General features: G+C 41.8%; 1 protein-coding gene across 4 annotated transcripts; it reads right to left on the bottom strand.

The window, feature by feature from the left end:
* Nucleotides 1-248: 248 nt before the first annotated feature.
* On the bottom strand, nt 249-27,431 carry ALG8 (ALG8 alpha-1,3-glucosyltransferase). Of its 4 annotated transcripts, XR_012900789.2 has the most exons (14): nt 27,216-27,431; nt 21,890-21,968; nt 20,692-20,885; nt 17,262-17,371; nt 15,661-15,728; nt 14,935-15,061; nt 11,339-11,442; nt 10,830-10,950; nt 9,733-9,872; nt 7,791-7,930; nt 7,308-7,405; nt 3,986-4,058; nt 1,891-2,218; nt 249-1,828 (listed from the first exon to the last, which is right to left on the bottom strand). XR_012900789.2 is itself a non-coding variant. In XM_075919480.2 (13 exons), exons 1-13 carry the CDS (start codon nt 27,425-27,427, stop codon nt 1,987-1,989), a joined length of 1,698 nt encoding a protein of 565 aa, XP_075775595.2. In that variant the 5' UTR covers nt 27,428-27,430; the 3' UTR covers nt 280-1,986. The 4 variants fall into 4 exon arrangements, 3 of the variants coding, with proteins under 3 accessions (XP_075775595.2, XP_075775600.1, XP_075775602.1); XM_075919480.2 differs by having other exon boundaries at nt 280-2,218; nt 27,216-27,430; XM_075919485.2 differs by lacking the exon at nt 21,890-21,968 and having other exon boundaries at nt 280-2,218; nt 27,216-27,425.
* Nucleotides 27,432-27,749: the final 318 nt, after the last annotated feature.

The following is a 27,749-nucleotide window of genomic DNA, read 5'->3' as shown; positions in this document are numbered from 1 at the left end:
TCTTTCTTGGTGTGCAGAGCAGGGAAGTGAGAGGAGGGAGCACTGATCTCAGGGCACCCCCTTCCCACTCTGTATTCTTTCTTCACAGAATGGAGGGGGGCACAAGGCTTGGGATGGAGAGAGTTTGCTGGCTGCTTTTGAGAGTGGTGCAAGGCCAAGGCAGGGGTGAGCTTGCCTTAGACCCACTGCACTACCATCTAGGAGCCACCTGAAGTAAGCAGTGTCCAGCTGGAGCCAGAATCCCAAACCCCTGCCCCAGTCATGAACCTCTCCTGCACCTCAAGCCCCTGTCCTAGTCCTGAGTCCTTTAGATTCAAAACACCCTCACAGAGCCTGTACCCTGAATCCCCTCCTACTCCCTGCCCCAGGCTCAGATCAGAGCCCCTCTCACACTCCAAATCCATTAGCCCAAGACCAGAGCCTCTGCCCCTGCCTGGTGAAAGGGAGGGAGAATGAGAGACAGAGGGAGGACAGAGTGAGCAGGGGTAGCGCCTCAGAGAAGGGTCACAAAGGAGGTGGGGCAAGGGTATTTGGGTTTGAGGTAGATCCTGGATTGCACTTAAATTCAAAGTGATCTTGTGCTTGAAAAGATTGGAGACCACTGATCTAGATGGTGCTTGGTCCTGCTGTGAGTGAAGGGGACTGGACTTGATCTCTCAAGGTCCCTTCCAGTTCTAGCATTCTGATTCTCTAAAACGGTTAATGGTAGGCAGAATGCTGGAAGTTACCTGGGAGACATGAGAATAAACGGGAGAAAACCAGTGTAGCAGAAATAGACAAGGCAGATCATAGTGTCTTAGAAATATGTGATCTTCATATAAAATTTCAGCACCGTGTTTTCACAAATGAGTCTGGCTAAAAAGCTGACCAAACAAATTCCAAACTGTACTAGTTTTACACATTTGCAGAGAGACCCTTTAGCTAGAAAGATGTCCAGAGAGAGGTTTTAATACAGAAATATAAAAAAGTATTTTATTTACCTCTTCCTCAGTACATGATTACAATTATGTTTTCTTTTACAAAGCAGTGATCCCTTATTACAAGTAGCCCTATCGGTTTCTGGCAAAATCCCTCAATTAACAAGGAAACTATGCACATTCCTTTCAGAACAGTAATCTGGACATTTTAAATGGCCAATTTTAATATTCATTTCAATTACATTTTACCATTAATTCAGGGCAAGTGGTCTCTCACTATGTGCGGTGCAACATTTCAAATAGCTATTTTGGTCAGCAGCACAGGCTGATGAATAGACATCTCAATCAGTACTACAGGTTGCACCTCCCTTAACCAGGACTCTCTGGTCCAGCAGCATCAGTAGTCCGGAAGGATCACAGATGTTCTTGGACAAGAGAGCTCCAAGGCAGAAAGGCCAGCAGCTGGGAGCCTTGCAGGGCTGGGAGCCAAGAGCGTTGGTGGTCGTGGGGCCAGAGCAGCGGCAGCCTGCCTGAGGCCACAGCAGCCCATTCAGCAATGGGACCGGGGAAGCCCGCCAGGGGCTGTGTCACCCAGCAGTGGGGTGGCGGATGAGCTGCAGGTTGCTTGGGCAACATGGGTCTGGGGCCACAGCAACCCAGCAGGGACAGCCTGGCTGGGGCTGTAGCAACCCAGCATCAGAGCAGGGACCACAGTAACAGGGCTGCAGCAGTGGGGCCGGAGCTGCCTGCAAGCAGGGCTAAGGCTGCAGCAACCCAGTCAGCAGCGGGGCCAGAGTGGGACAGTCCAGCCAGAGTTGGAGCAGGACCAGGGCTGGAGCCTGTCAGCAGGCAGCCCGTTGGGAAGGAAATAGTCAGTGGCAGGGAGGGGCAGAGGGATTGTGGCAGGAGACCTCCCCGGTCCAACAAATTCCCTCCTTTGGGTGCCAGACCAGGGAGGTCCAACTTGTACTGCCTCTTCAAATTGTTCATGATCTTAGAAGACAACTCCCCCTGATGCTGGATAATCCTCCTGAAGGATTTACCTGAAGTTGGTCTCAACGATATTGCTTTAATCTGCCTTCTGTCTGACAGCTGTTGATTCAGTCCAGACAGAGATGGACAGTTTGAGCCAAGTATATGTGATGCCTAGAGCACAGTATACAGAAATAAGCATCAAAGGGATAAAAGGGAACTTCAGATTCCAGGGGGTCAAAGGAAACACAATTTCACAAAAAAATTCCAGAGGCACTAGTTGAACGAGGTAGATAGTTTCCAGCCAGTTAAGTAGAGGCCCTTCTTTTCTGTGGAAGAAAAAATATATATTAAACATTTGATTTCAATTCAGTTTTCTCTTTTTTCATGAACTTTAGGCACATTGCCCTTGCTAAGATTTTGTCTTGCTTATCTCCTATTCATCAGATCACACGTTTTTAAACAGCACATGAGCCAGGCAGTTGCAACTTGTAGTATACCCACGTGTTAAACTACAGTGCTTGATAGCATGTAACTAGCACAACATAAACATTCATTTCTTCATAATTTGGATTATACAACTTAAATACAAGAGTCCATGGTTTAGCAGTTTTGAATTAAACCAGAAATTGCATAAATAATTATTTCACTTCATCTTGCCCCACACCCATCATGCCAACATTAATGAGCCATTAGACCTTCCACAGCTAGGGATGCACATTCACTGCATGCCAAGTTCTTCCACATTCAAATACAGGACATGTCAGATCATTATTTCTGGCTGCATATTTCTAGATATTGTTGGATCAGCATAACTGAAAGAGCTTATTTTTGTTAGTCTCTCACGTGCCACAGGACTTTTTGTTGTTTTTAGCTTAAAGATGGTTCATAATTTCTACACAAAGGACAGATATTTCCATTGTTAATGTTCTATTTAAGGAGGTTTCTTACTACAGGTAAACCTTTGGTTTAGGGAAGTCTCAGGGGATACACTACTTCTTGAACAAATCAAGATTTCAGATTATCATGAGCATCAGCCCCACAAAGCTCTTTAATTCTGCAGGGTAGAAATTAAGCTCTAGCAGAGACCCTAACATGCACAGGCATAGAGCTTCAGCCCTGAAAGTTGGAGAGTTTTGCAGAAGCAGATTATTCAGTCAGTACTGTCTTGGAGATCATATGAACCTTCAGACAACTGCAACTCAGAAAGAGTCAAGATGCAGCTCTGCTGTTGAAAAAGATCACCTCTGATACAGAGGCAGCAGCGTGAAGTGGCAGGGGGCTCCTCAGGAGTGAAGCCAGAGCACACTGGCTTCCGCCACCACCCCCGGGGACGACAGAATAGTCGACTAACTGATAAGAATTCATGAGGTTAATCAACTATTCAATTAACTGATATTTAACATTCCTAATCAGGACTTTGACAAGTTACTAAGAGCCCTGCAAATCCACATATCCGTGGCTAATTTTTGCAGATAAAGATGCGGATACAAATAATAGGTTTAGAACCCTGCAAATTTGCAGATATCTGCTTTATATCAGTGGATGTGGATATCCACAGATCATTTTTGCAAGTGTGGATGCAGATACACATTTTGTATCCATGCAGGGCTCTAGTTACACTGTATTGTTAATACAGTACCACATCTATTATGCCTCCTCTAACATAGACATGTATATGAAAACTTACATTAATTCAGTGATTGTGAAAGCTGCCATATTGACAGCTTTGGAGACTTAAGTCCTCTATCTATATAACAGCTATATCTTAGAAGGGGCATTACAATTTTGTACCCTGATAATACAGAGACTCCGATGTGGATTGTTTCCAGGGTCTAGCGGATAGTTTTCTCTCTGTACTCCTTCAGACCATGTCTTCTCTTAAAACAGGATTGTCAAATATGTTTTTGATGTAGACACCTGCCTACTGGGAATTGGACTGACACCTCACATTTTGTCCATTACTGATATGGACTTGAACTATTGGTATTTCAGTTCCAACCCACAAAATCAAGCAGCCCCACCACTGTAGTATAGTTCCCCCCCTTCCAGAGGGTTTCAATAATCTAAACATAAAATATGTGCTTAGTTATTACCTGAACAAAGCCCTCAGTGAAGAGAAGCTATAAACTGTAAACAGCAGCATGAGCAGTATTTTAATAGGGATTTCTGAAATATAAGGAAAATTTTTAAAATTCAAGCATGTAATGTTTTGCTTACTATTTTATAATTTACAGCATATTTAAATTATGGATACAATAATTTAAACATAATACTAAACTTTGCAAAGTTTTTTAAAAGTAATTACAATTATTCTCTCTACAACAGTACAGCAAATGTCCCATTTCTTGGAATAGCCAATGTAATATTTGTTAAGGAATAAACCTGCATAGCAGCGAGACAAAATAGGCCCTTCCCCTTTGTAACATCTACAAAATCCCTTATGTTGAATCATTAGTTTAAATGATTAGTGCATTAGATATTAGCACTATATAACGTAGTAGACTAATACTTAGATCCTGTCTTGTTTGACTAAAGGAAAACAAATCTATTGGAAAATAAACTTTACAAGAAGTAAAAACCAAAACAAAAAATGATAAAACTAATAGGGCCCAATTACTCTCCCCCTCCCTAGATAATCAGCTATGTAAAAAGCAATGTACAGTAAACTTCCAATAATCCGGCACTGTTAGGACCCAGCGGGTGCCGGATTATCAGATATGCTGGACTATCGGAAGGAGGAGCTATGAGGAGTCTGGGATGGGGTGGATGCCAGCCCAGACCCCTCAGAACCCCCGCTTCCAATAGTCCAGCTCTGTCCCAGGAGTCCCCGATTCAGCCCCTGCTGGTCAGTTTCAGCAGTGGCTGAATCAGAGACGCCTGGGGCAGAGCAGCTGGGGTGGTGCCGGGTTGGTCTGGTAGCGCTGCCCCTCGGTGTTGAGGGACCAACCCAGCAACACCCCAGCTGCTCTTGGGGACACCTGGGACAGAGCAGCTGGGGTGCTGCCAGGTTGGTCCCGCAGCGTGGAGGGGCAGCGCTACCAGACCAACCCAGCAGCACCCCAGCTGCTCTTGGGGACACCTGAGACAGAGCAGCTGGGGTGCTGCCAGGTTCGTCCCGCAGTGCTGAGGGGCGGTGCTACTAGACCAACCTGGCAGCACCCCAGCTGCTCTGCCCCAGGTGTCCCCAATTCAGCCGCTGCTGAAACTGACCAGCGGCTGATTCCAGGAAGCCCGGGGTTAGAGCTGCTCTGCCCCGGGCTTCCTGGAGTCAGCCGCTGGTCAGTTTCAGCAGTGGCTGAATCAGGGACATCTGGGGCAGAGCAGCTGGGGTGCTGCCAGGTTGGTCTAGTAGTGCCGCCTCTTGGCGCTGTGGGACCAACCCGGCAGCACCCCAGCTGCTCTGCCCCCGTCTTTCCCAATTCAGCTGCTCGTCAGTTTCAGCAGCGGCCGAATCGGGGAAGCTGGGCGCAGAGCAGCTCCAATTGTCTGGCAGCCGGAGCACTTCCGGGTTCCTGATGGTGCTGGACCATCAGGAGTGCCGGAGCATTGGATGCTGGACCAATGGAGTTTTACTATAATACCAGATAGAAGTAAGAAGGCAAAGGAAGCTTCTTATATCTCAACACAGCAAACTCCATTTTAGAAAGAGTAGCATAACCATATATCAAAGGAAGTCCAAATTCAGGCACCCCAATTAAAAGGATGCTGAACATTATGTGGAAACTTGAAGATGCAGAACTTCTGAAATGTGGCTGAAGGAGGGATAGTAAAGGCAGGATACATGATTCTAGGAGAATTTTCCATATCCTCCCCTTTATTCAAATACTATAGTATACTGATCATTGAAAATTTTGCCTATTGAAGTAATTTTCCACTACTTGTAGGGCTTGGCAATTTTAGATTTGAGGAAAGACTGCACCTATTCAGGGTAGATGAAATCCATGATATTTAAAAAAGATAAGAAGTCAGATCGTATTTACATTCAGATATGAGTTAAATTGTCTTTTTAAATTAAATACATGTTTAGTCTTGAAAAAATATACCCATTTCAAATGAAGTGTGAAAACAACAACTTGTCTTGAGACCTAAACTTATAATTTATTACAATTAATTAAATGAAATAAAAAAATTTTAAGCAATATGTTTGCTGCTAAGGCTTTAAGAACAGCCAAAACAGTGAATTAGTGGAAGGTACTGGCTAAGCACCTGAACCAGAAGTGCTACATCAACTTTTGATAGCAGTAGCCCTGTCTGCAGTTGCAGAGAGAATATTTTCATTCTACTTTCTTCAACTATTTCAGTTAATTACTCGTTCATTCATGGTTAAGAAACCAACCAGGAGTTGAAAAAAAAACAGGAAAGCTTGTTTTCCTCTTCCAAACTATGAATAAAAACTGGGGTGAGAAGATGAAGTCTATTAATTTGAAAATCTTGAAGGACATGGTGACCAGAAACAGGTAATACGGCTTTGCATAATGAATCAGCTGGTTTTATATATAAAACATATTTTGATAAACTTTTTGACAGTTTTATTTCTTATGTAGTCAGTACATTTAAGAGGATAGAAATTCAATTAAAATGCTCCAAACCATCAAACAGATCAGGATCTCAAACTCCTGGCCCATAGGGCATAGACAGCCCAAGCAGTTTCACAATCCAGCTCAGGAGTCTCTGCAACTTGTCCATCGCCATCCTCCAAACTCCATCTCTTCCCTCCTCTACATTGTGCCCCCTTCCTCCAAATCCTCTCCCTTGAGGAACAGCCTCAGGGATTACCACATCCCTCATTGGCTTATGGGAAGGGGTGCAATGGGGGTGGGGAAAGAAGGGTAGGGTACAGTCACACTCCCAGGACCAGAGGGACTTCCAGGCTGGATTGTAAAACTGCTCAGGCCATAGATGGCCCACAGGTCATGAGTTTGACACCTCTGAAATAGTAACTAAATGCAACATTCACCATTTTCTAACATAATAAAAAAATGAAAAAATAAGAATCTGAATAAATGTAAGCTAAGCTATATAATTGCTTAAATAAATGTGTATAGATATCCATCTAGTTAACAAAATGCACCAAATTTATTGTAAAGGCTATATTAGTTGTTGCAAATCAACATTATTAATGGTTATCAATGAATGAAAACCAACCTTTCTTTAGGAAAATATCTAAAAAGTACAAGATGATTATTTAAATTATTATTCTTATTTGCTAATTAAAATCCTGATTAAAAATTATCAATTTAAATCATCCACTCTGCTCTTGTGTGCACAGCCCAAACCCCACATTTCACACAGTATAATGCTCAACACTATGTGGATAGATAGTTTCTGGCAACAGAGCTAACACTGACAAAATTGAAATAAAATTAAATAAAAGCAGGGGAAGTAGAGAAAAAGAAAAGAAACATGGGACTTTACCTGGAGGAGTAAACAGCAATGGGAAGAGTGAAAAATGCCCTGTAGTTGTCAGAATCAGATAAATTCCAGCATATTTTGGGCTCTCCACAGACAACAAACTAAAATACAAGAACTCTGATTTACTTTTTGCCCCTTAGAAACCAGGCCTACTTTTACCAAAGCACAAAAGTCACCGTTAACAGGCTGAGGAGCTGCATGAGTAGTTTAAGCAATTACTGCTGTACTAGCAGTAGAGTAAGTAAAAGGCAAACTAAGAGGGGCTACTTCTTACACTCAGCAACACCTAGACCCAAAACTATGTAGGAGATGTTCCCCCCACGGGACACAAATTGAGTCTCTCTCCCAAATCATGTGTGATTAGGGTAAGAAACTGCAGGAAGCAATCAGCCAGAGCGAAGCTGCACAGTAGCTACAGAAAGTAGTTCTTAATAGTAGCCTGCAACCAGATGAGTTGGAAGAACTCCCACTTGATAGGTCACTTACCTCAAGGGAAGAATAGCGAGGAGTATTGCCTTTTCATGCACATGCCAGCCAAACATGAATGAGCTCAGTGCACAAAGTATCAGGCATTGAAGAAAGCCTCTGGGCCCTTGGGGTTTAAACCAAAGACAGAAAATAGAGGGCTAGAAACAATAGGCAAAAATAAGACTTCAGTGTAAAAAGACACAATCCTTTATATAAACTATGGCCCATATGAAGCTTTATGGTGTTATTACTGATATACACAAATGAGCACCCAGTTCCTGCTTCTATTACACGCATCACATTGCAGCATTCCAGGCAGGTATGTATTTCTGGAGTGTAAATGTAGTGCTGACGGAAGATGTCAAATAGACAACACTGGATATTGAAGTTTTTCATATATATGACGGGAACAACATGGGCAGCAGAAGTGTGAGCTTCACTCAGACAAGCACCATTGGTTTGGCAATATGTGGGGAACTGCCCCATAGAATTTAACTGGAACTATTAACCCACTTCACATATGTTAATATCTAATGGCTGTTCAGTATCCTTTAGACACCAATGTCTCAACTGACAGCTTAGAATGAGCCTTCCGCTCCTCACTCCATAAAAAAGTGGGGCATTGAAAAGTGAGGGTCCACCTGCATTATTCCTGGTTATAGATAATGCTTTTAGGAGCTCAGCAAGTTTTCCAAAGAGCTCTGGCAATGCATCTCAGTCCAGTCTTGAAACACTCCTTGAATTTTAAGCAAGTCATTATATACAGAATTACTTTGAGCATAGTAAGCAAAATTGTTTGGTCCAAGAGTCTCTGCTATATCTGCCTGTCTCTGGAATACTCAATAGTTGACATAAATAATGATTTATAGGAATACTCAGAAAATGCCTTTAGCTTTGATAATCAAAATTACAACTGCCTCTGCAGCCACTCTAATTGCTCTTTCCCAATATAAAAATACACATTTTTGTTTTTGAGATAGGGTATGTAGTAGGAATGCTAAATATCGGTTAACTGAATAGTTGAGTAACTTCATGAATTCTTATTGGTTACTTGACTATTCTATAGTCCCCAAGGGTGGAGCTGGCAGCCAGTGCAATCTGGCCTCTCTCCCGAGGAGTCCCCTGCCACTCTGCGCTTCTGCCTCTGTATCAGAGGCAGCAGTGCAGGGTGCCAGGTGGGAGTTGGTTCGTGAGGGAAGCCAGTTTAAAAACAAGCTCCCCTCACGGACCAGCTGCCTGTCACCCTGTGCTGCTGCATGATGCAGGGGTGGCAGCAGCCTCTGTCTGTAGGGGGGGCAGGATCTAAGCTTTTGGACCCAGTGAGAGCCAGAACAGAGCCAGGCTGCCTGCCTACCTCCTAATAACACTTTAAATGGAGAGCCGCAGTGGCGGTAGGTCCCAGACCCGTCGCAAGCCAGGTCTGAGACAGGCTGCTGGCCAGCCTGCTAAAAAATTTAGTGGCGAGGTAGGAAATGCGTGTAGTCTACAGCATTAACCAATAAGTATTTGCTTATCAGTTAATTGACTACACCAGTGTTTCCCAATTTTATTTGGCCACGGAACCCTTTTAAACTCAAAAGAATTTTGTGGAACCCCTAATAGCAGTCTTATATGTGGAGCTGAAGAAGTAGACCACAAATAAGTAAGGATAATAATAAAGCAATGTTAAACAAGGTCATGAGATCAACACAAATGAAAATTGTTTTCAATAAAATTCATAAATGCTTAATATTAATTATTATTTTGTTAATAATAACATGTTATTGTAATGGAATTTTCTCGCTGAACCCTTATTTTCACTTTGCGGAACCCTGGGGTTCACCGGAACACCATTTGGGAAACACTGGACTACACTATTACATCCCTAGTATGCATCAAGTACTTTTATGTTTCTTAGTCAAGGAAAAAGGGGACACAGAAATTAAAAATATATCAAAAGATTATCTTTTTTTGAAGTTACCAAGATAGAGACGAAGGTACAAATTAGTGTTGCCAGTGGAGTCACAGAAGGAAGGACAGTGTGCTGGAATTCTTGAACCAATCCACCTGTCATGGAGGCTTTAGGAATCTTTTCAGGATCAAGGAATTTGTATTTGAGACCTGCAAGTGAACATAATGTTTGTTTAATAACATAGATGTGACATTATTGGATCCCAATATGATCCCTATTTTTGTCTTCATTCCAACTCATCACTTCTGAATCATATTTGCTATGAATTGATCCCAAAAGGACTAATGACCAATCCTAACAGAGGATATATTCCAGAGATTTAAGACAGATTAATCTATCTCGAGCCTGCACCAAGAACTTTGCATTGGCATATGTAATTGAAATCCTTTAACAATTTTACTTTCAACCTTTTCTTTGATTAATAAAACTTTACATTTCAGATGTACACGGCATTCTCTTTTGTGTAAGATCTGAGGTATAAATTGATCTGGGAATGCAGTTTGTCCTTTGGGATTGGGAGAACCTTTTCGGATTTGATGAGAGTGATTTTCAGAACCTCTCATTGGTATAAGGAGTGGCACTGGCAGTGACATAGGAAGCTGGAGTGTAATGGGATTACTTGTATGACTTCTTGCTAGCCTATATCGTCAACAGAAGTGTGTGCCTTATAATGCAGGACCCCAATCTTGGGATGTAAGTAGCCCCATCTCAAAGCAACTTGCTCTTATCTGAAATGCTTAGCAGTGTCCCCAGAAACCTGCTATATTGCACTAGGTACACTCTCTCTCTCTCTCACACACACACACACAATTTTTATGAAAAGTATCATTAATATATAAAATATATAAATCAATATAAACAGCAACAGCTATGTGAACACAGGGATATGGCAAAGATTTCACACAATTTTGAATACTCAAAGTATCTTCCACTCTAGTTGGAAGTCTACTGCTATGCAATACAGAGCTGAAAAGCAAAGGATTAAATGAATCTTAAAAACAAGCAACAAAATGCAATCCATTATAAGAATTACAGAAAGAAAATATGAACCCACAGGGAGCATTATATGCAAGTAAGCACTGAAAATACTAGTAAGTTTACTGTACCTATAACTGCTAATGTTTTGTCCACAGCATTGTACAAAGCCCAAAAGTTAGGGGCCCAGTAAGCATGGCAGAGGCCTCTCTTGAAAGGGAATAGCCGTGAAATGACTTGAGGCAGTTGGCCCTGTAGGGAACAAAAAGTATATAAGAAGACTCTTGTTTAGAGACTTTTCATAATTTGTTAAATTGTTCAACTATGTTTCTAAAGTTTGTCTACACTACTGCTTAAGTTGATGTAACTTATGTTGCTTAGCGGTGTGAAAAAGCTGCTCCCCCTCCAAATGATGCAAGTTACAATTAACCTAAATGCTGTCCAAACTAGAACTGACTTGGCAGGAGATACTCTCCCATAGACATAGCTACCACCTCTCTCTGATGGAGGAATAATTGTGTGGTCTCTCATTGGCATAGTTTGTCTTCATCTAACACTTTGCAGCTGCACCAATGTAGCACTGTAGTGTAGACTAGTCCTAAAAGAAAGGTTATAAGGATAGGGAATAATGAGTCATTACCAAAACAGCAAAGGGTCCCAATGAAAGAGCAGAAACAAGGCAGACAATCAATCCCAGCAAAGTTATGCGAAGAAAGCTGAAGCTGCTCCATTTGAGGGATCCATCTACAGAAAATTAATACCACTATTAATAGAGATATGTGATGAGGTAGAAGAGAAATGGGAAGCAAACTGACTTTAGTAGTAAATAAGCAAGCATGATATTAAGTGAATATTTTCAATGAGTAAGTAGTGCTTTGTCCAACAACCAGGTTTACAAATCTCAAAGTTAAACCCATTTCTTATTTGCTAAAAACTCTATTTTAATTTGCTGATTTATTATTTGTATAACAGCTAGGAGTCTCAGTATTGGACCATGACCCCACTGAACCAGGTGCTGTACAGACACAGAACAAAAAGACAATCCATGCCCCCAAACAACTTATAAACTAAATATAAGACAAAACCAGATGGATATAGATAAGAGAGTAAAAGGAAACAATGATATTTTTGTCAGAGTGAAAGTCAGTGGTCCGAGCACACCAGCAGTCTAACCAATGTCAAGTCTTTTGTAGGCTTCAGAGCAAAATAGAGTTTTAAGGGAAGTTTTGAAGGTGGATAATGAGATAGCTTTGCAGATATTTACAGGGAGCTTTCCACAGCCACAGGAAAAAGCACGAAGGGTTTTTTTTGAAAATTTAACAAGCAGATGATAAGAACTAGGGGTCACCAAATGAAATTAATAGGCAGCAGGTTTAAAACAAATGGAAGTTTTTCTTCACTCAGTGCATAGTTAACCTGTGCAACTCTTTGCCAGAGGATGCGGTAAAGGCTAGGACTTTAACAGGGTTCAAAATAGGGCTAGCTAGATTCATGGAGGTTAGGTCCATCAACGGCTGTTAGCCAGGAGGGGTAGGAATGGTGTCCTTAGCCTCTGTTTGTCTGGAAATGGATGACAAGAGAGGGATCATGCGAGAATTACCTGTTGTGTTCCCATCCTCTGGGGCATTTGGTATGGGCACTGTTGGCAGACAGGATACTGGGCTAGATGGGCCTTAGTTCTGACCAAGTATGGCTTTTCTTATGTTCATATGATGGCATCACTGGCCATCGTGAGGTATGAGTCAGATTTTCAATAAATGAGGGAAAGAAGATAGACTGGGGCTATATCATGAAGGACCTTGATATGAAGAGATGAAAGAGGAGCAGTCTAAAAAAAGAGAGGTGACATGGCCAAAGCAACAGACTAGGAACATGTTCTTTGCACCGGCCTTCTGAATGGCTATAAGCAAGGTAAGACTGCATTTGTCAAGACCAGAGAGAAGGATATTCAACAAGATGGTGAGAACCTGATTGAGAGTTTTAGAAGTTTGGATGGACAGGAAAGGCCAAATCTTAGATCTGTCATGCAGAAATAATCTGCAAGACTTAGACATAGCCTGGATATAAGGACCAGAGAGGAGTCAAGTATGACACACAGTTATAGGCCTGAGTTACAAGTAGAATGGTAGTGTTATCCACAATGACTGAGAAAGGAGGTAAATAGAGGGGAAAAAATCAAGAGCTCTATTTTCATTATGTTGAGCTTGAGCTGACAGCTAGACATCCACAAGGAGATCAATGTTCCCTCTAACATTTTCCATCCATGTGCAGAATAAATATTGTTGTGTGTACTGTGTGGGCACCACCAGTAGAAACTCATGCTGCTGGCCGTGAGCACTATGGGCACTCTGCTAATCAAGTAGGCAGCATTTGAACCTTTCCTGGGTGGACCATCCAAGTGCTCATCTTACAGGGAACACTGAAGGAGACGTCAGAGAGACAGACTTAATTTTAGTCTGGATAGAAGGAGACAGCACGCAGATTTTCAAGTTGAAACAAAAGACAGGACTATGCAGCACTTTAAAGACTAACAAGATGATTATTAGGTGATGAGCTTTCGTGGGCCAGACCCACTTCCTCAGATTAAGTTGTGGAAGAAAATTGGCATGATCATATATACCAAAGGGATACAATAAAAAAAAGTGAACACATAAAATTGACACATCAGATTTTAGAACAGAGGGGAGGTTAGTGTCAATGAGATACCCATCTACTTAAAGACAGACCCAAGAAAACCAACAATAGAACATCACTTGTCATCACCTATAGCTCCCAACTTAAACCCATCCAAAGCATTATCAATAAACTACAACCTATACTGGAACAGGATACTACACTCTGAGAGGCTCTTGGGGTCAGACCCATAGTCTCCTACAGACAATCACCTAACCTCAGGATGATTCTTACCAACAATCACAGGACATATCACACTAATACCAACCCTGGAACTTTCTCTTGCAACAAACCCCGTTGCCAGCTTTGTCCACATATTTACTCTGATGACACCGTCATTGGACCTAACTATGTCAGTTACAAGATCAAGAACACATATTCCTGTTCATCCAGAAATATAATTTATGCCATCATGTGCCAACAGTGTCTGTCTGCTATGTATATTGGACAAACTTCTCAGACACTTCGCCAAAGAATCAATGCACACAAAACAGACATCAGACAGTGTCACAAAGAAAAAACTGTTTCTTGCCATTTCATCCAGACTGGGCATTGTCTCAATGACCTGACTACATGCCATCCTGCTTCAAAGAGACTTTAACACAAGACTACAAAGGGAAGCCTCAGAACTGTCATTCATGCTTAAATTTGACACTTTACGAATGGGCCTTAACAAAGATGCTAATTATCTTAACCATTACAAAGATAGCTTCCCCAATTATCACCCCTAATATCATTATCTCATAGACACTAACCTCCCCCCCTCACCCTCCCTCTGTTCTAAAATCTGATTTGTCAATTTTATATGTGTTCACTTTTTTTTATTGTATCCCTTTGGTATATATGGTCATGCCAATTTTCTTCCACAATTTGATCTGAGGAAGTGGGTCTGGCCCACGAAAGCTTATCACCAAATAAACCTTCTTGTTAATCTTTAAAGTGCTGCATAGTCCTCTCTTTTGTTTCAGCAAGACCAGACTAACAAGGCTACATCTCTATTACTAGATTTGCTAGCGTAACTCAAAATAAATATCCATACTACAGACAGTACCTTCCTCAAATGGACACATTACAATAATTTTGCACAACAAGATTTGTACTAATTTAATGTGAAAAATGGTCTTTTGAATGGAGACAGTTCTATCTAGCAATTAATTTTTAATTAAAAATTCAAATGGATTATTATCCAAAAGAAGCTCTTAGCAGGAAATAGACTGAATTTAATATCTACATCTCTTCTTTCTGATACATAAACTTGAACTTTATGATCACTGACTTTATTTTGGTAGTACAAAAATAAGTGTCACTTTGCCAATGAAATGTAAATATCTAGGACAATTAATTTGAGGCCGGTGCCAGAATATCTCCTTTTAAACATTTAGGCTATTTTTACCAAACTGGTTTCAAATAGGCTATTTGATGAAAACAAAAAGTCAAGTTTGCAGCTCTCATGCCAAAGTAATATGTCAGACTTAGGAATGCAAACATGTCTTTCTATACCTGTTGGGCCCGCTTTCCACCAATATTAATATAAATCAAATTAAAGAAAGATTGGTAACTCACCTGCCTTATTTGCAGTGAAACAATAGGATCGTAGCAAATATACACCATAAGCTGGGGCTACATAGATGTAGATGTGTTTGAAATGCAGGAGAACAGTAAAAAGAAGTGCACTCTCAAGATGCCTTTTCTAAATGGAAAAAAAAGTTGCACAGGTAGAAACCCACAAATACATTTGTACCCACCTTATCTTAACACTAGCAGTGTCAAAGATGGCCTTACTCCATAGCCTGAAGCATCAAAACATTTCATGTATGAATGAGGGGATGGATGTTTTTCCATTTGCCTAAAGTAAACAACCAGGCCCAAGCAAGATAGATTCAGGTCAAAAGGTAATTTCCTCACATTAAGTGGTGTTTGGAACTCAGGGAATCACTCATATCTGCACACCCTAAGAAATAAACCCCCTTCCTCAAAGTAATCTTTCCTGCCAAAGGTCTGGTAGCTCCCTCCAAAACAGCTGAATTCCCTGATGCAACTAGGAAGAAATTGTGTATTTAAAACAGCAGTAAATAGAGCTCATTTCCTCACAGAGGGGTATGCTTTCCCCATAGCCCAACTATTTTATGGCCAACTGAACCAAAAACCAGGACAAATACTAAGAAATCCAATTCTAGTAGGCAGTAATTTAGAACTGCCCCTACTTATTATAATCACAGGCTTGCTCCCATTAAAGTAAAAGGCATTGTCACAGGACAACAAAAACTTTCAGCTTGATTTTATGGTTACCTGAAATAATCGAGCAACAGAAAGAAGCATCAATCCAAATAAAAAACCATTGTACTGAAAGTGAATATCTGAACTTGTGTCAAGGAAGAAACTTTTTACTGTCAGTTTGCTTTGACAAACTCAGAAGTCCACAATCAGGAAACAGATTAAATGGAATTATAATCAAGGAATCATTCCTAAATTATTACTCAAATTGGCTATAAAATTACCTTTATGCTACTTATTCTTTTAGCAAACATAAAAGTTGCAAAGCTTAACCTCAATGAGAAATTCTTGGTTACACGCAGATAATATAACAAAATGTGTATGTGTATTATAGAACTGTAGAAGCTGTAGAAACCATTTTCATATTTAGCTAGAAGCCATCTTGTATATCAGAAACCATTTCAGCTTTTCTCTCAAGCACGTAGACCAGAGTGAACTTTCTGTCACCCCGTGAGAAGAGGCCTACAGGTTGGGCTATTGGTATGTGTTAATTGGGCTGGTTGGGACAGGAGATGTACTCCCTCGTACCTGTCCGCCATCTTGTTGATAAGGCTTTGTTTTTCCAAATTTAATTGAGGATTTCTGTAATTGGATGCCCTGACGTCAGACTGTTTGGCTAAGGGTATAAAGATACTAGGATTGATTGTATTAGCAGCTTTACTGGGCCCGACTTTGCTGGGACTACGTTTGGCTCACTTTGCTTTACTGATCAATAAAGCAAATCAGTTGTTAGCCGCCTAAACAGAGAGGAGCGTGTTTTTGCTTCGACAGAACTCAACAGAAAACACTATAAACAAGTGTCCTAAATGGTTTCAATCTGCTAGCCTTTTTCTTCATCATTTTCACTTGATGAAAAATCCCCTCTTTTCACTGAAGTTTTTAATGTTATTCTCTTGCCAGAAGTGATTTAAATGTATGAAGTGGACATCTTCAGGTGTCTGAATTGTTTCTGGAGGGGGCTGTGGGGAAAACTGTCACAGATCATTATTTTCTGCTGCAAAAATTATTACTGCCATGCTCCTTCTATATTCCTTCACTATACACACAACTGAAAAACTGATAATGGCATGTCTGAAACTTGGCATAGAAATGAACCTCACTGATGAGTACATATTCATGATGAAGGGTGAAAAAAATCACTTTAATCTAAAGTCATGGATGTTCAAAAATTACAGCTTAAAATATCATGAGTTCATAGTCTTTAAGATGCAGTGGATTTTCATACAGCTGCTGAAATGGTCATTTTTTCATTTATATTAACTACTACTAAGTACTTATAGCCATGTTAGAGGAGATTTTGTCAAGACTGACTGATTCCTGATCTGTTAGTGAGCATTATCAGCATTTTCTACTTTCTCCTGTCTTTTAAATGAATAAGGTGATGAGGGGAAAGGGGGACCTGCAGCTTTTCCTGACGCCCACAGCTCTACGGCCTGGCCCTGGCTCACAGCTTTACCTGCGGAGGAGGAAGGGCTGTTCTGCCCAGCCCGTGTCTCCTCATGGGTCCGTTGGCTGCAATGGCGAGAGAGAAAGAGAAAGAGAGAGAGAGCGAGCGCATATTTGATTTGTTTATAGTGTCAGTCTTGCTAGATTTTGACAACTAACTGAAAGGATACGATCCACAATTAACAAGCCAAAGTTCCACAATAGTAAAACAGCAAGAACAAACATCGGTTTCTCCAGAAGTTCTTTTCCAGATCGTTTCCCATTTATACATTTGCAGCATCTGAATGAAGGAAATCAAACCATAATGAAAACTTATTTTAGCACATATTTAATATTAACACAGAAGATGATTTCTTCAGGGAAATTCTGCCATATGCCAGTTACTAAGGGTAGATCTACACTGCACGCTTATTTTGAAATAAGCTATTCCGGAACAGTTATTCCGAAATAGCACATCTACACTGCGGGGAAGCCTCAAAATTAGTCTGAGGCAGGCTTCCCTATTGTAGACATGATATCTCAATTTAGAGTCCCAGGAGGTACTGGGGAGGAATAACTTAGAATGGCCTGATGAGGGGCTGTGTCTACACACACATTATTTTGAAATAGCTATTCTGGAATAGGCATTATTCCTTGTAGAATGAGGTTTACAAATTTCAGAATAAGCTGTCCGTTATTTTGAAATTATTTCAAAATAACAGAATGGCTACGTAGATGCTTGCATTGTTATTTCAAAATAAAGCTAGTTATCTCAAAATAACAGTGCAGTTTAGATGCACCCTAAAAGTGATAGCAATTTTTAAATTATCAGATAAAGAAACAATTAATTAACAATAGTATACTTTACAACTGGAAATGTTTTTCCTAAAAGGAAACAGTTTATTTTTTAATTACACAACTACAAGTTTGACTAATTTTCCAGGAAGAAAACATCAAGCAGAATTTAGAAAATTATAAGGGCTTTAAAGTTAAGAAAAATAATTTGGAAGATTTTTTCCTTGCCTACATTACAAACATAACCTTTTGTTACTAAATAAAGGCTTTTTTATAATCTGTTTTTATAGTCTCTCACCTTGGAGAAGGAAAATATAATTGTCATGGCCCTTCTTCTCATGCTATAAGAAAATTGGCTTATGAATATAAATATGTATAACGCAAAGATGCTGTATGTGAAGTACATGTGACATATTTTAAAAGTTGTAATCCGCTTAATCTGTATATCCTATTTGTGTGCATGTATCTTGTTTGCATGTGAAGTTAGAAATATTAAGTGAGAATCTGTTATATTAGTCCAAAGAGTCTAATAAGAGCCATTAGTGATAGTTTAGAAACTTAATAGCTGGGTAATCAAGTCAATGAATGGTTATGTTTTCCTGTAAGCCCAAGTTCTACAAAGACGTGACATGCTACCTAATGTACCATTCTGGATCTGGTACTTTTCCACTCAAGGTGAGAAAAATTTGAACTGAGCACAAACAATTCCCATTTTGGGCAAAACGGATATACTGTACAGGGGGGAAAACAAATAATAGGGTTATTTGCGGACAGATGCCAGACTTTCCATTTGCCAGCCAGAATACCTGCTGGAAACAGGGGAAAGGACTGGGCCCATCTAAGAGGCTGCCTTGCTTATGAAAGAGATAAGCAGAACAAATTTTAGGGTAAGAATATGCATGTAACAAGTTTTAGGGTATGTCTAAACCATGTGCTATTTTTGAAAGAGGATATGCAAATTCCATAGGAATCTGCATATCCTTCTGATCTCACTTTCAAAAGCAGATCTTTCAAAAGTGAAAGTAGTCTGGATGCAGGTTTTTTTGGGGAAAAAAAACACTTTTCGAAAAAACGCGTAAACCTCATTTTTTAAAGGAACAGTGATTTTTTTTCAAAAAAGGGGTTTTTTTAAGAAAAAAAACGTGTCCAGACCGCTTTCGAAAGTGAGATCGGAAGAAGATATGCAAATTCCCACAGGATTTGCATATCCTCTTTCAAAAATAGAACATAGTATATTAGTGTATTAGGATTAGTTGCTGTATTTTGTTTATTTTGCTTTAGTGACTTACTTTGATTTGTTTTCATTTGCAAGCACTTAAATCCTACTTTTTATACTTAATAAAAACATTCTGTTTATTATCAAGCTCAGTGTAAATAATTTTTACCTAGGGAGAGAGCATCCACTATGCATCTCTCTCTTGCATTGATAGAAGGTGAACTTATATAAGTTTACTCTGTATAAAAGTTTTATACAGAGCAAGACAGTTTTATTTATTTATTTATTTAAAGACAGTTTTGGTCCCCTTCTGGGGCTATGTACCTGGGTGTTGTCAATGGCCTTTTAGCTGAGGCCTCCCAGAGCTGAGCTGGTTCAGAACCTCTGTTGCTCTTCTGGGGGGCTGTTACTCCAACTCTGTGCCTTGGCTTCGGGAGACCTGAGCTTCTGGCCCAGCAGGACAGGATAGTGGAGCGCCTCAGAAGGCAGGCATCCAGGCCCAGTGGCATGACCAGCACACCAGGTGACAACCCCAAGGGGACCCCTGTGATTGAACCTGTCACAATAATAGCATAACTATTGTTCACTGTGCAGCCAGTAAGTTTCATTACCCAGTTCTGCATTTGGAATGCAACATGCAAGGTAGTGTTTATTTAAAAGTTATTTCTATTGGACTTTAAAACAAAATACAAAACCTATGACCAGCAGATGCATTTCCATTTTTTTAAACAAAGAACTTTGTTACCTCTTGACCTAATTTAAAATTGTGGCCTATGGTATGCAGAAAGTCAGGCTACATCTTAAAAAAAAATATAAGAAGAATTTGATTTAATAGTGCCATTTTAGAAGGACAGTATGTAACATTCAGCAAAATAAACAACTGGATTACATAATTCTGAAAGAGACTCAGGATAGCCAGGGTATACAGAGTCTAAAAAATTAATATGAAAATGGATGTCCTTTTGACAACTTTTACTCAGTAAGTGGAGTGCTGTTGTAAGACTTTGCTATTTCTAAATCATTATGGTGGGCAACAGGTTTTTCTTTAAAATACATGCGCTCTCACACCACATCCAAATGAGGGATTACACATATTCTTTGCCCTCCCTCAAGCCCACTGTCCATTTAAATATGCCTATGAACTTTTATTAAGACTGCTGAACACACTGCAAATAAAAAGTTAATTTTGGAAGACAAGGCTAATAGAAAAGAATGCATTAATATGTGACAAGATTTCAAAATTACATGAATGAGATTTCATGTTCAGAATCATAACAGGATGAAAAAAGACTTTGGCCATCCAGTCTCAGAACTGAATTCCTTCAGAATTCTTAAACTGCCAAGTACATTACATATAAAAGAAGGCAACTAAAATAAGTTAAATTGTACTCACAATATTAGACTCCCCAGGATAAGAGAGGGGAAAAAGGTCTTCCCTCTTAGCTACACCCCCTCACATGTTCCTTGAATAGGTTTAGCCAACTGTGTTCTTGCCACACATTTACAAGCCAACACATATATACTCCTTTGTGATTACCACATGCCTATTTTTGAAAACTATTTTAAATAGACACCCCACTGTCCCCAAAGAACAGAACACTGAAACTTACTGATGAGCTGCATACACAAAAAGAATATCTGTAAAGATGACAGAAAATCTTTGGAAGAAGACTGTTGCATCACTGGAGTAGTTCAAATTTTGGATAACCAGCATTTCCTGATCTAAGTATTTGGCAATATTTGAAAGCGCATATTCAAACCAAGCAAAAAATGGAGGATAATCCAAGGTCCACTCAGAAGTTGCCTAAAAGCAAAATAAGATTTACCAATTTAGAACTGATGGTCAAAACAGCTGCCCATAGTCATTTATATATAGAAAAGTTTGTCATATAAGATTAACTGGTATGTTCACTCCAATAGAAAGTACTAACCAAAGGTCATTACCTCTGATTTTATTTCTACCTTATAATGGGGCTGAGCAACTGTACAATGCTGAAAATTACTTCAGCAGCTTTGCTATGAGATGGTAGCGTTCATGGAGAGACTGAAAGTCTGTTAGGTATGGGAAGAGGTAGGCGTGGCAGAATTTGCTTTTTTATTTTAATGACTGTTAACATGAATATTTATTTAAGTATTTTTTGCAATTTTTATCAATTTAAATAATGAGAAATTGGCACTGAGACTCAAAAAATTAAAGCTTTATTTATAACTGTTAAAACGCAAACTGTCTACATCACACATCAAACTAAATATCCTTACATAAACACTAAGTTCTCAAGCAGCATTTTTCTTCTTTCGCCTATCTATAAATTTTGATTATTATAATACTACAATGAGGGCAGTATAAGAACAAAATAGCTGGTCAAGATTGCCAGTTATGCTGATTATTTTTCTGATGTGGACAAGTGTCCACTGTGAACTGCTTCATTCAGGTTCTTTCATACTGTTCCTGTCTGTTACTCTTGCTTTGTATCATTTAAATCCATGCACTTTAGTAATAACTTTTCCTTAATTTTACTACAAACCATATCCGTATGTATATCAAAATGAAGCATGTTTCAGCTACGTTAACAGCTCTCTTTTTTCTGAAAGGGAGAGTAACACAATAGCTTATGGTTCTTGGTGCCCTGAGAAAAACACAATGGGCTCCTGATCCTCAATTGGTATCCCTGGGCATACTTCAAAAACTAACCCCATCTATCTGCCATTAGTGTCCATGATGTATATCCAGGGATATCAGGTCAGTGTCTCTAATAAGCACCATACTCATACACAGCTAAAAAGCAAATGAATAGAACAAGAACTTACTTCATAATACCACTGAGAGACTGGTAAACTGTGAGTGATGGCAAGCCAGTTTCTATGTACTTCAAAATCTGTGGAATGACTGCATAGAATATGGATACTCAATATTTAATATTTAATACTCAATATTAATATTTAATACTCAAATATGTACAGACTTAAAGAGATTTTTAAAAAATCTTTCAAAGTTTTCAACTATTTACAGGTAGACAGAAAAGGATCAGCAAGAAATTATTTGTGTTGCTACTCCAGTGGATTTAGCTGTTTCAAAGCTGCACTATTAACTAAGCAAAAAGCAATTACTATTTATAATTATAAATAGTAATTATAAGAGAGCATGAGCCATCTTGGTTTCTACAAATTGCTAATAAACAGGAATATTAGGATCCAGTTATAGCTCTCAGGTTTGCTTGACATAAGGGGCTAAAGTTCCTGTTTTTATGTAATGAAATTGTAATGTCACAGAATCATACAAGGGCTGGGAGGGACCTTGAGAAGTCATCAAGTCCAGTCAGTGCCATGGCAGGACCAAGTAGAGGTGAATGGTGAAGAGGGACCAGGGGTAGAGAGCAGAAACCACTGGCCATGTAACACCCCATCTCCAGTTCAGGGTAGGACTGTAACTCCCCCTCTCCATCACAGGCCCCATTTCTCCCAGCCTCTGCTTCACCTTCTCCCTTCCTCTTCCCTGCCTTCGCTCTGCCCATTCATCCTCTGCCAAGCAATGCAGCGTGTGGGACTAACAGGGCTAGGGGGCTGGCAGTGGGGGGGTCCAGTCCACCTGCACTCACTGGCAGTGGCAATGCAAGCAGAACAACGTGGTCTGAGGAACAGAAGGGGGTGGACCACACTGTGGAAGGCCTGATCCCTCTCTTGGTAGTCCCCCACCTTGCTAGCTTCTGGCTGGCTCCTCGCCTCTTCCGCTCATGGCATTTGGGGACATGTGCCCCCTCACAAGTTGCCTATGGGACCAAGTAAACCAAGACCATCCCTGACAGATGTTTGACCAACCTATTTTTAAAAACTCTGAATGATAAGGATTCTACAACCTCCTTTGGAAATCTATTCTAGAGCTTAACTATCCTTATAGTTAAAGTTTTCCTAATACCCAACCTAAATTTCTCTTGTAGAAATCTTGCAGATTAAGCCCATTACTTCATGTCCTACCTTCAGCTAACATGAAGAACAAATTGATCATTGTCCTCTTTATAACAGCCCTTAATATATTTCAAGACTTATCAGATCCTCCTCCTTTTTCTTTTATCAAGACTAAAATGTGCCCCATTTTATCACCTTTCCACATATGCCAGGTTCTCATTCTTTTATCATTTTTGTAACTCTTCTCTGGACTCTAATTTGTCCAATCTTTCCTAAAATGTGGTGCTCAAAATTGGATACAGTACTTCAGCTGTCTCACCAGTGCTGTTTAGAGCAGAAAAATTACCTCCTACTGAATATGACACTTGTATTAATACACCCCAGAATATTTGCAACTTGATCACTAAGGATATTAAATTGCGAGTAATTGATTAATCGAATAGTCGATGCATTTGGCATTGACTATTCGATTAGTCAGTAGGTCACCTTTGCCTTTGAAATGTAGCAACAGCCATAAGGCTTACACTTCTAAGGCAAAAGCGCTGCATGGAGCCCGGGATCAGCTGAGGACTCCCCCACTGATCTCAGGCTCCATGCAGCACTGCCACTTTGAAACGCTGCAGGGAGACCAGAGCCAGGCTCCTTGCGGAATTTCAAAGCTGTAGCGTCCCATGAAGCTCAGGATCAGCTGGGGACTCCCACGCTGACCCCAGGCTCCATGTGGCGCTGCTGCTTTGAAACGCTGCAGGGAGCCCGGCATCAGGATCCTCGCAGCACTTCAAAGCAGCACTACTGACCACTTGGAGCCCAGAGTCAGCAGGGGAGTCCCCCAGCTGATTCCGGGCTCCATGCGGTGCTGCCACTTTGAAATACCGCATGCAGCCTGGGTACACCCCAGCTGGCCCTAGGCTGCACATGATGTTTCAAAGCAGCAGTGCTGTGTGGAGCCCGGGGTCTGGCCCCAGGCTCCATGTGGTGCTGCCACTTGGAAGTGCCCCCTCTGCTTCCTCCCCCTTGCTGCCTCGATCAGAAAGAGGCAGCATGCTGGGGGGGAGGGGGGAGTTACTAGTTGACTAGCATCCCTATTGATCACATTGTTCATTCAGCTTGTGATCCTTTATAACCCTCATATTTTTTTCCACAGCACAACCACGTAGTTCTGCATTTGATTTTTCCTACCTAAGTGAAGTACTTTGCACTTGTCCATATTGATTTCATCTTGTTGGATTGAGATCAGTTCTCCAATTTGTCAAGGTTGTTTTGAATTTTAATTCTGTCTTCCAAAATGTATGCAACCCCTCTCAGCTTCTTATAAAATTTGCAGATGATAAGTATACTCTCAATTGCGCTACCTAGGTAATTAATGAAAATATGAAAAAGTACTGGACTGAAGTATGACCAAACAGAACTCCTACTAGATACATCCTCCCAGTTTCACAGGGAACCACTGACACTCTTGGAGTACTGTCTTTCATCCTGTTGTGCTCCCACCTTATAGTAATTTAATCTAGATCACATTTCCCTAGTTTGCTTATAAGACAGTCATGGTGGCACCCTGTGAAAAGCCTTACTAAAATTAAGATACATCATATCTACTACTTCCTCACTGAGCCAGTAACATCATCAAAGGAGAAAATTACGTTGGTTTGGAACTATTTGTTCTTGAAAAATGCTTGCTGGCTATTCCTTTATAATCTTGTTAACCTCCTGGTCATATAATACCTATTAGAAGGTGGACACAGAAAAATGGAGAACACACTATCAAATTTACGGCTGTGAAAAATGCATCACAAACTGTGAAATCTGGTCTTTTATTTATTTTTACCCTATACTATACAGATTTCACGGGAGAGAAGAACATTTCTCAAACTGAGGGGCCTGACCAGAAAGGAGGTCACAAGGTTATTGTAGGGAGGTTGTTGTATTGCCACCCTTATTTCTGCACTGCCTTCAAAGCTGGGCTTCCATTATTCTCTGGCCATATAGCTCTGAAGACAACACTGCTGCCAGCAACTGCACAGAAATGAGGTTGATAATATGGCAACTTCCCAAATCCCTTTTGGATCAGAACCCCTATAATTATAAAGTATCAGAGGGGTAGCCGTATTAGTCTGAATCTGCAAAAGCGGCGAGGAGTCCTGTGGCACCTTATAGACTAACTGAAGTGTAGGAGCATAAGCTTTCGTGGGCAAAGACCCACTTCGTCAGATGCATCTGATGAAGTGGGTCTTTGCCCACGAAAGCTTATGCTCCTACACTTCAGTTAGTCTATAAGGTGCCACAGGACTCCTCGCCGCTCCTATAATTATAACACATTTAAATATCTGAAATTAACAATTTTTAAAATCCTAGAACCATCACCGGATAAGGGTGATGCTTAATAGTTAACCAGTGACATCCCTAATCCCAATCAGAACAAATAAAGACAGGTTTCATTTATTGTCTCAGAAGTGATAACTATAAAAACAGGTATAGCACTGGAAAAAATGCTCCCACAGTGCCACATCATAGAAAAGTGCAGCCCTGTTAAATAGCCTTCCTCCATCTAGGGCAGTAGTTCTCAATTTACATTTGTGGGCAGCATCCAATACTACCTGTATGGCTCATTCAGGCTGTCACACAGGACACAGCTCCACGCTGACTGGTCTGCAGGTTAAGAACCACTGATCTAGGGGTTTGATAGCTTAGGAAAAGTCATCAGTATCTGTGGCAAAATCCTAAAAATGTTGAAACTTAGATGTAAAATTCAGCGTCACTTTCATGGGTGACAGATAAGACCATAGTAATGCACAAAGTAATGCAAGCTGTACCGGACCCTGATCTTTGAAAAAGACTTTTGACTCTCAGGTGAGCTGATGGCTGGCCCCTCCAACAGCACAAAGAAAGTATGAGGCTGCTAACCTTTGCTAATTTGAGCACAAGAGAAGACAATCATTTATGGATTACTTGGGGGGAGAGGTAGTCTCACAGCAAACAAACTAGCAAGCCAGCTAACCTCATTAACAAGGGCCCTGTTCTCCGGGTGTAAGGTTGCTGCTGCACTCAACTCACTATGAAGACCCATTTCACTGACCCTGACTCCTGGCAGGAGCCCCACCACAGATTCCACATTCCAGAACAGTGGTGTGGTAAGTCTGGCACTCAATCCTGCCACCAGAAATAGATTTGATGTCCCAGCTCAATGCTGGAAGGGAGTGGAGCTCTATGTCACGTATCCCCTGCAAGTAGCCCCTTGCCAACCTGATGAGAAGGTGCCACCTAGAGTGTCCAGGTATTCAGTTTCTGAGTGAAACACCCCGTCAAAAAGGGTCACAGGCAGCTCTGGTCAGAAATGTCAATGAAGCCCTTAAAAGTCACAGTGCTGTAGGGCTAAGGCAGGCTTGTCACCACCTGTGTTGGCACCATGCTGTGCTCCAGAAGCAGCCAGCAGATCTGGCTCTTAAGTACAGGAGCCACAGGGCACAGGCTCTGAGCATTAGCTCTGCATAATAATTGGTTGGTTCCTGGCCAATGGGAGCTGGGGGGACACTGCCTGTGGGCCACAGTAATACATAGAACCTTCCTCCACCATTTAGGCATTGGACCTGTTGGCCACTTCCAGGGTACAGCATAGTGCCAGGACAGGAGGCAACCAGCCTGCTGCCCTGCAGAACTAACGCGCAGGAGCCACCCCAGGTAAGCCTGCACCCCCAAACCTAGAGCCCCACCCTGCCCTCCCAAACCTCTCCCTCAACGCGCGATTCCCTCCTACCCCCCAAGCACCCCTAGACGAGACCCCTTCCTCCCTCCCACACCCCAAGCCCCTACCCCGGGACAGTGTGCGGGGGATGGGGGAGCTACCAAAGGGGTGGGGGAAATGAAGTGAGCAGGGGGCGGAGCCCCAGGGCAGGGGCGGGGCCAGGGAGTTCGGTTTTGTGCCGTTAGAAAGTTGCCCCCCCCCCCCGTACCCCGGGAAAGGAGGGGGAGGTGGCAGCGCGGGCACCATAGGATGCTGGGCCACGCGACTGCTCTGGGGGGACCCGGCTGCCTCCGCTGAAGCAGAACAGCGGCCGCCCCGCGAGCGCGGCTCAGAGAGGGGGCAGCCGCGGCCACGGAGAGTGGGGCTGCCCGTGACCGGAAGGGGGAGCTGGGGGGCGGGGTGAGGCGCTAGGCAGGACACGGACACACACAGACGTGGCGGCGGAGCAGCTGCTGGCCCGGCCCGGCGGGGGGGCGGCTGCGCGGCCCTTACTAGGTTGGGATGAGGAGGCATTTGAGAAGGGAAACCCCGAGCGCCAGAGCCAGGAACCAGCAACCGCCGCTTCCGCTCGCCGCCGCCGCCGCCATCTCCATGACACGCCGCGCCGCTCTCTGACAGCTCCGATACCCTTCTGCGCACGCGCCGATATCCAACCGGCCCGCCTCGGTATTCAAAAAAAACCACCACGCGATCACACTGAGCATGCGCCAGGTCGTTGTGTTGGTTCCCCCCCCGCCCAGTTGTGCGTTCCCAGGATACCACAGACTCCACAGGCGCTGGTCAACTCCATCGATGACAAGTCTACTGCGCACGCGCCAATAGTGGAGTCTGTACAGTGGGTGGGTACAGGGGTCTTTTTTGCACCACGTCGGGTGAGGAATCATTGGATTGTGCCAGGGAGCTTGCTGCTCTGACACTTGTCTTAGCTCATAGAATACTAGGACTGGAAGGGACCTTGAGAGGTCATTGAGTCCAGTCCCCTGCCCTCATGGCAGGACCAAGTACTGTCTAGACCATCCCTGATAG

This window comes from Pelodiscus sinensis, chromosome 1 (assembly GCF_052426305.1).
Source record: "Pelodiscus sinensis isolate ZL-2025 chromosome 1, ASM5242630v1, whole genome shotgun sequence".
NCBI lineage: Eukaryota > Metazoa > Chordata > Testudines > Trionychidae > Pelodiscus > Pelodiscus sinensis.
Note: the sequence above shows the minus strand (reverse complement) of the source record. Positions and strands in the feature narration are given on the sequence as shown.

What these genes read in the sequence shown, in the direction of transcription:
- ALG8 (XM_075919480.2), bottom strand. Translation starts at nt 27,427, where the DNA reads ATGCTCAGTGTGATCGCGTGGTGGTTTTTTTTGAATACCGAGGCGGGC. An exon ending in CAAAACATTAGCAGTTATAG is followed by an intron (nt 9,873 to 10,829) that starts GTACAGTAAACT and finishes GTTCACTTGCAG; the next exon opens with GTCTCAAATACAAATTCCTT. An exon ending in ATTGCTGTTTACTCCTCCAG is followed by an intron (nt 4,059 to 7,307) that starts GTAAAGTCCCAT and finishes CTTATATTTCAG; the next exon opens with AAATCCCTATTAAAATACTG.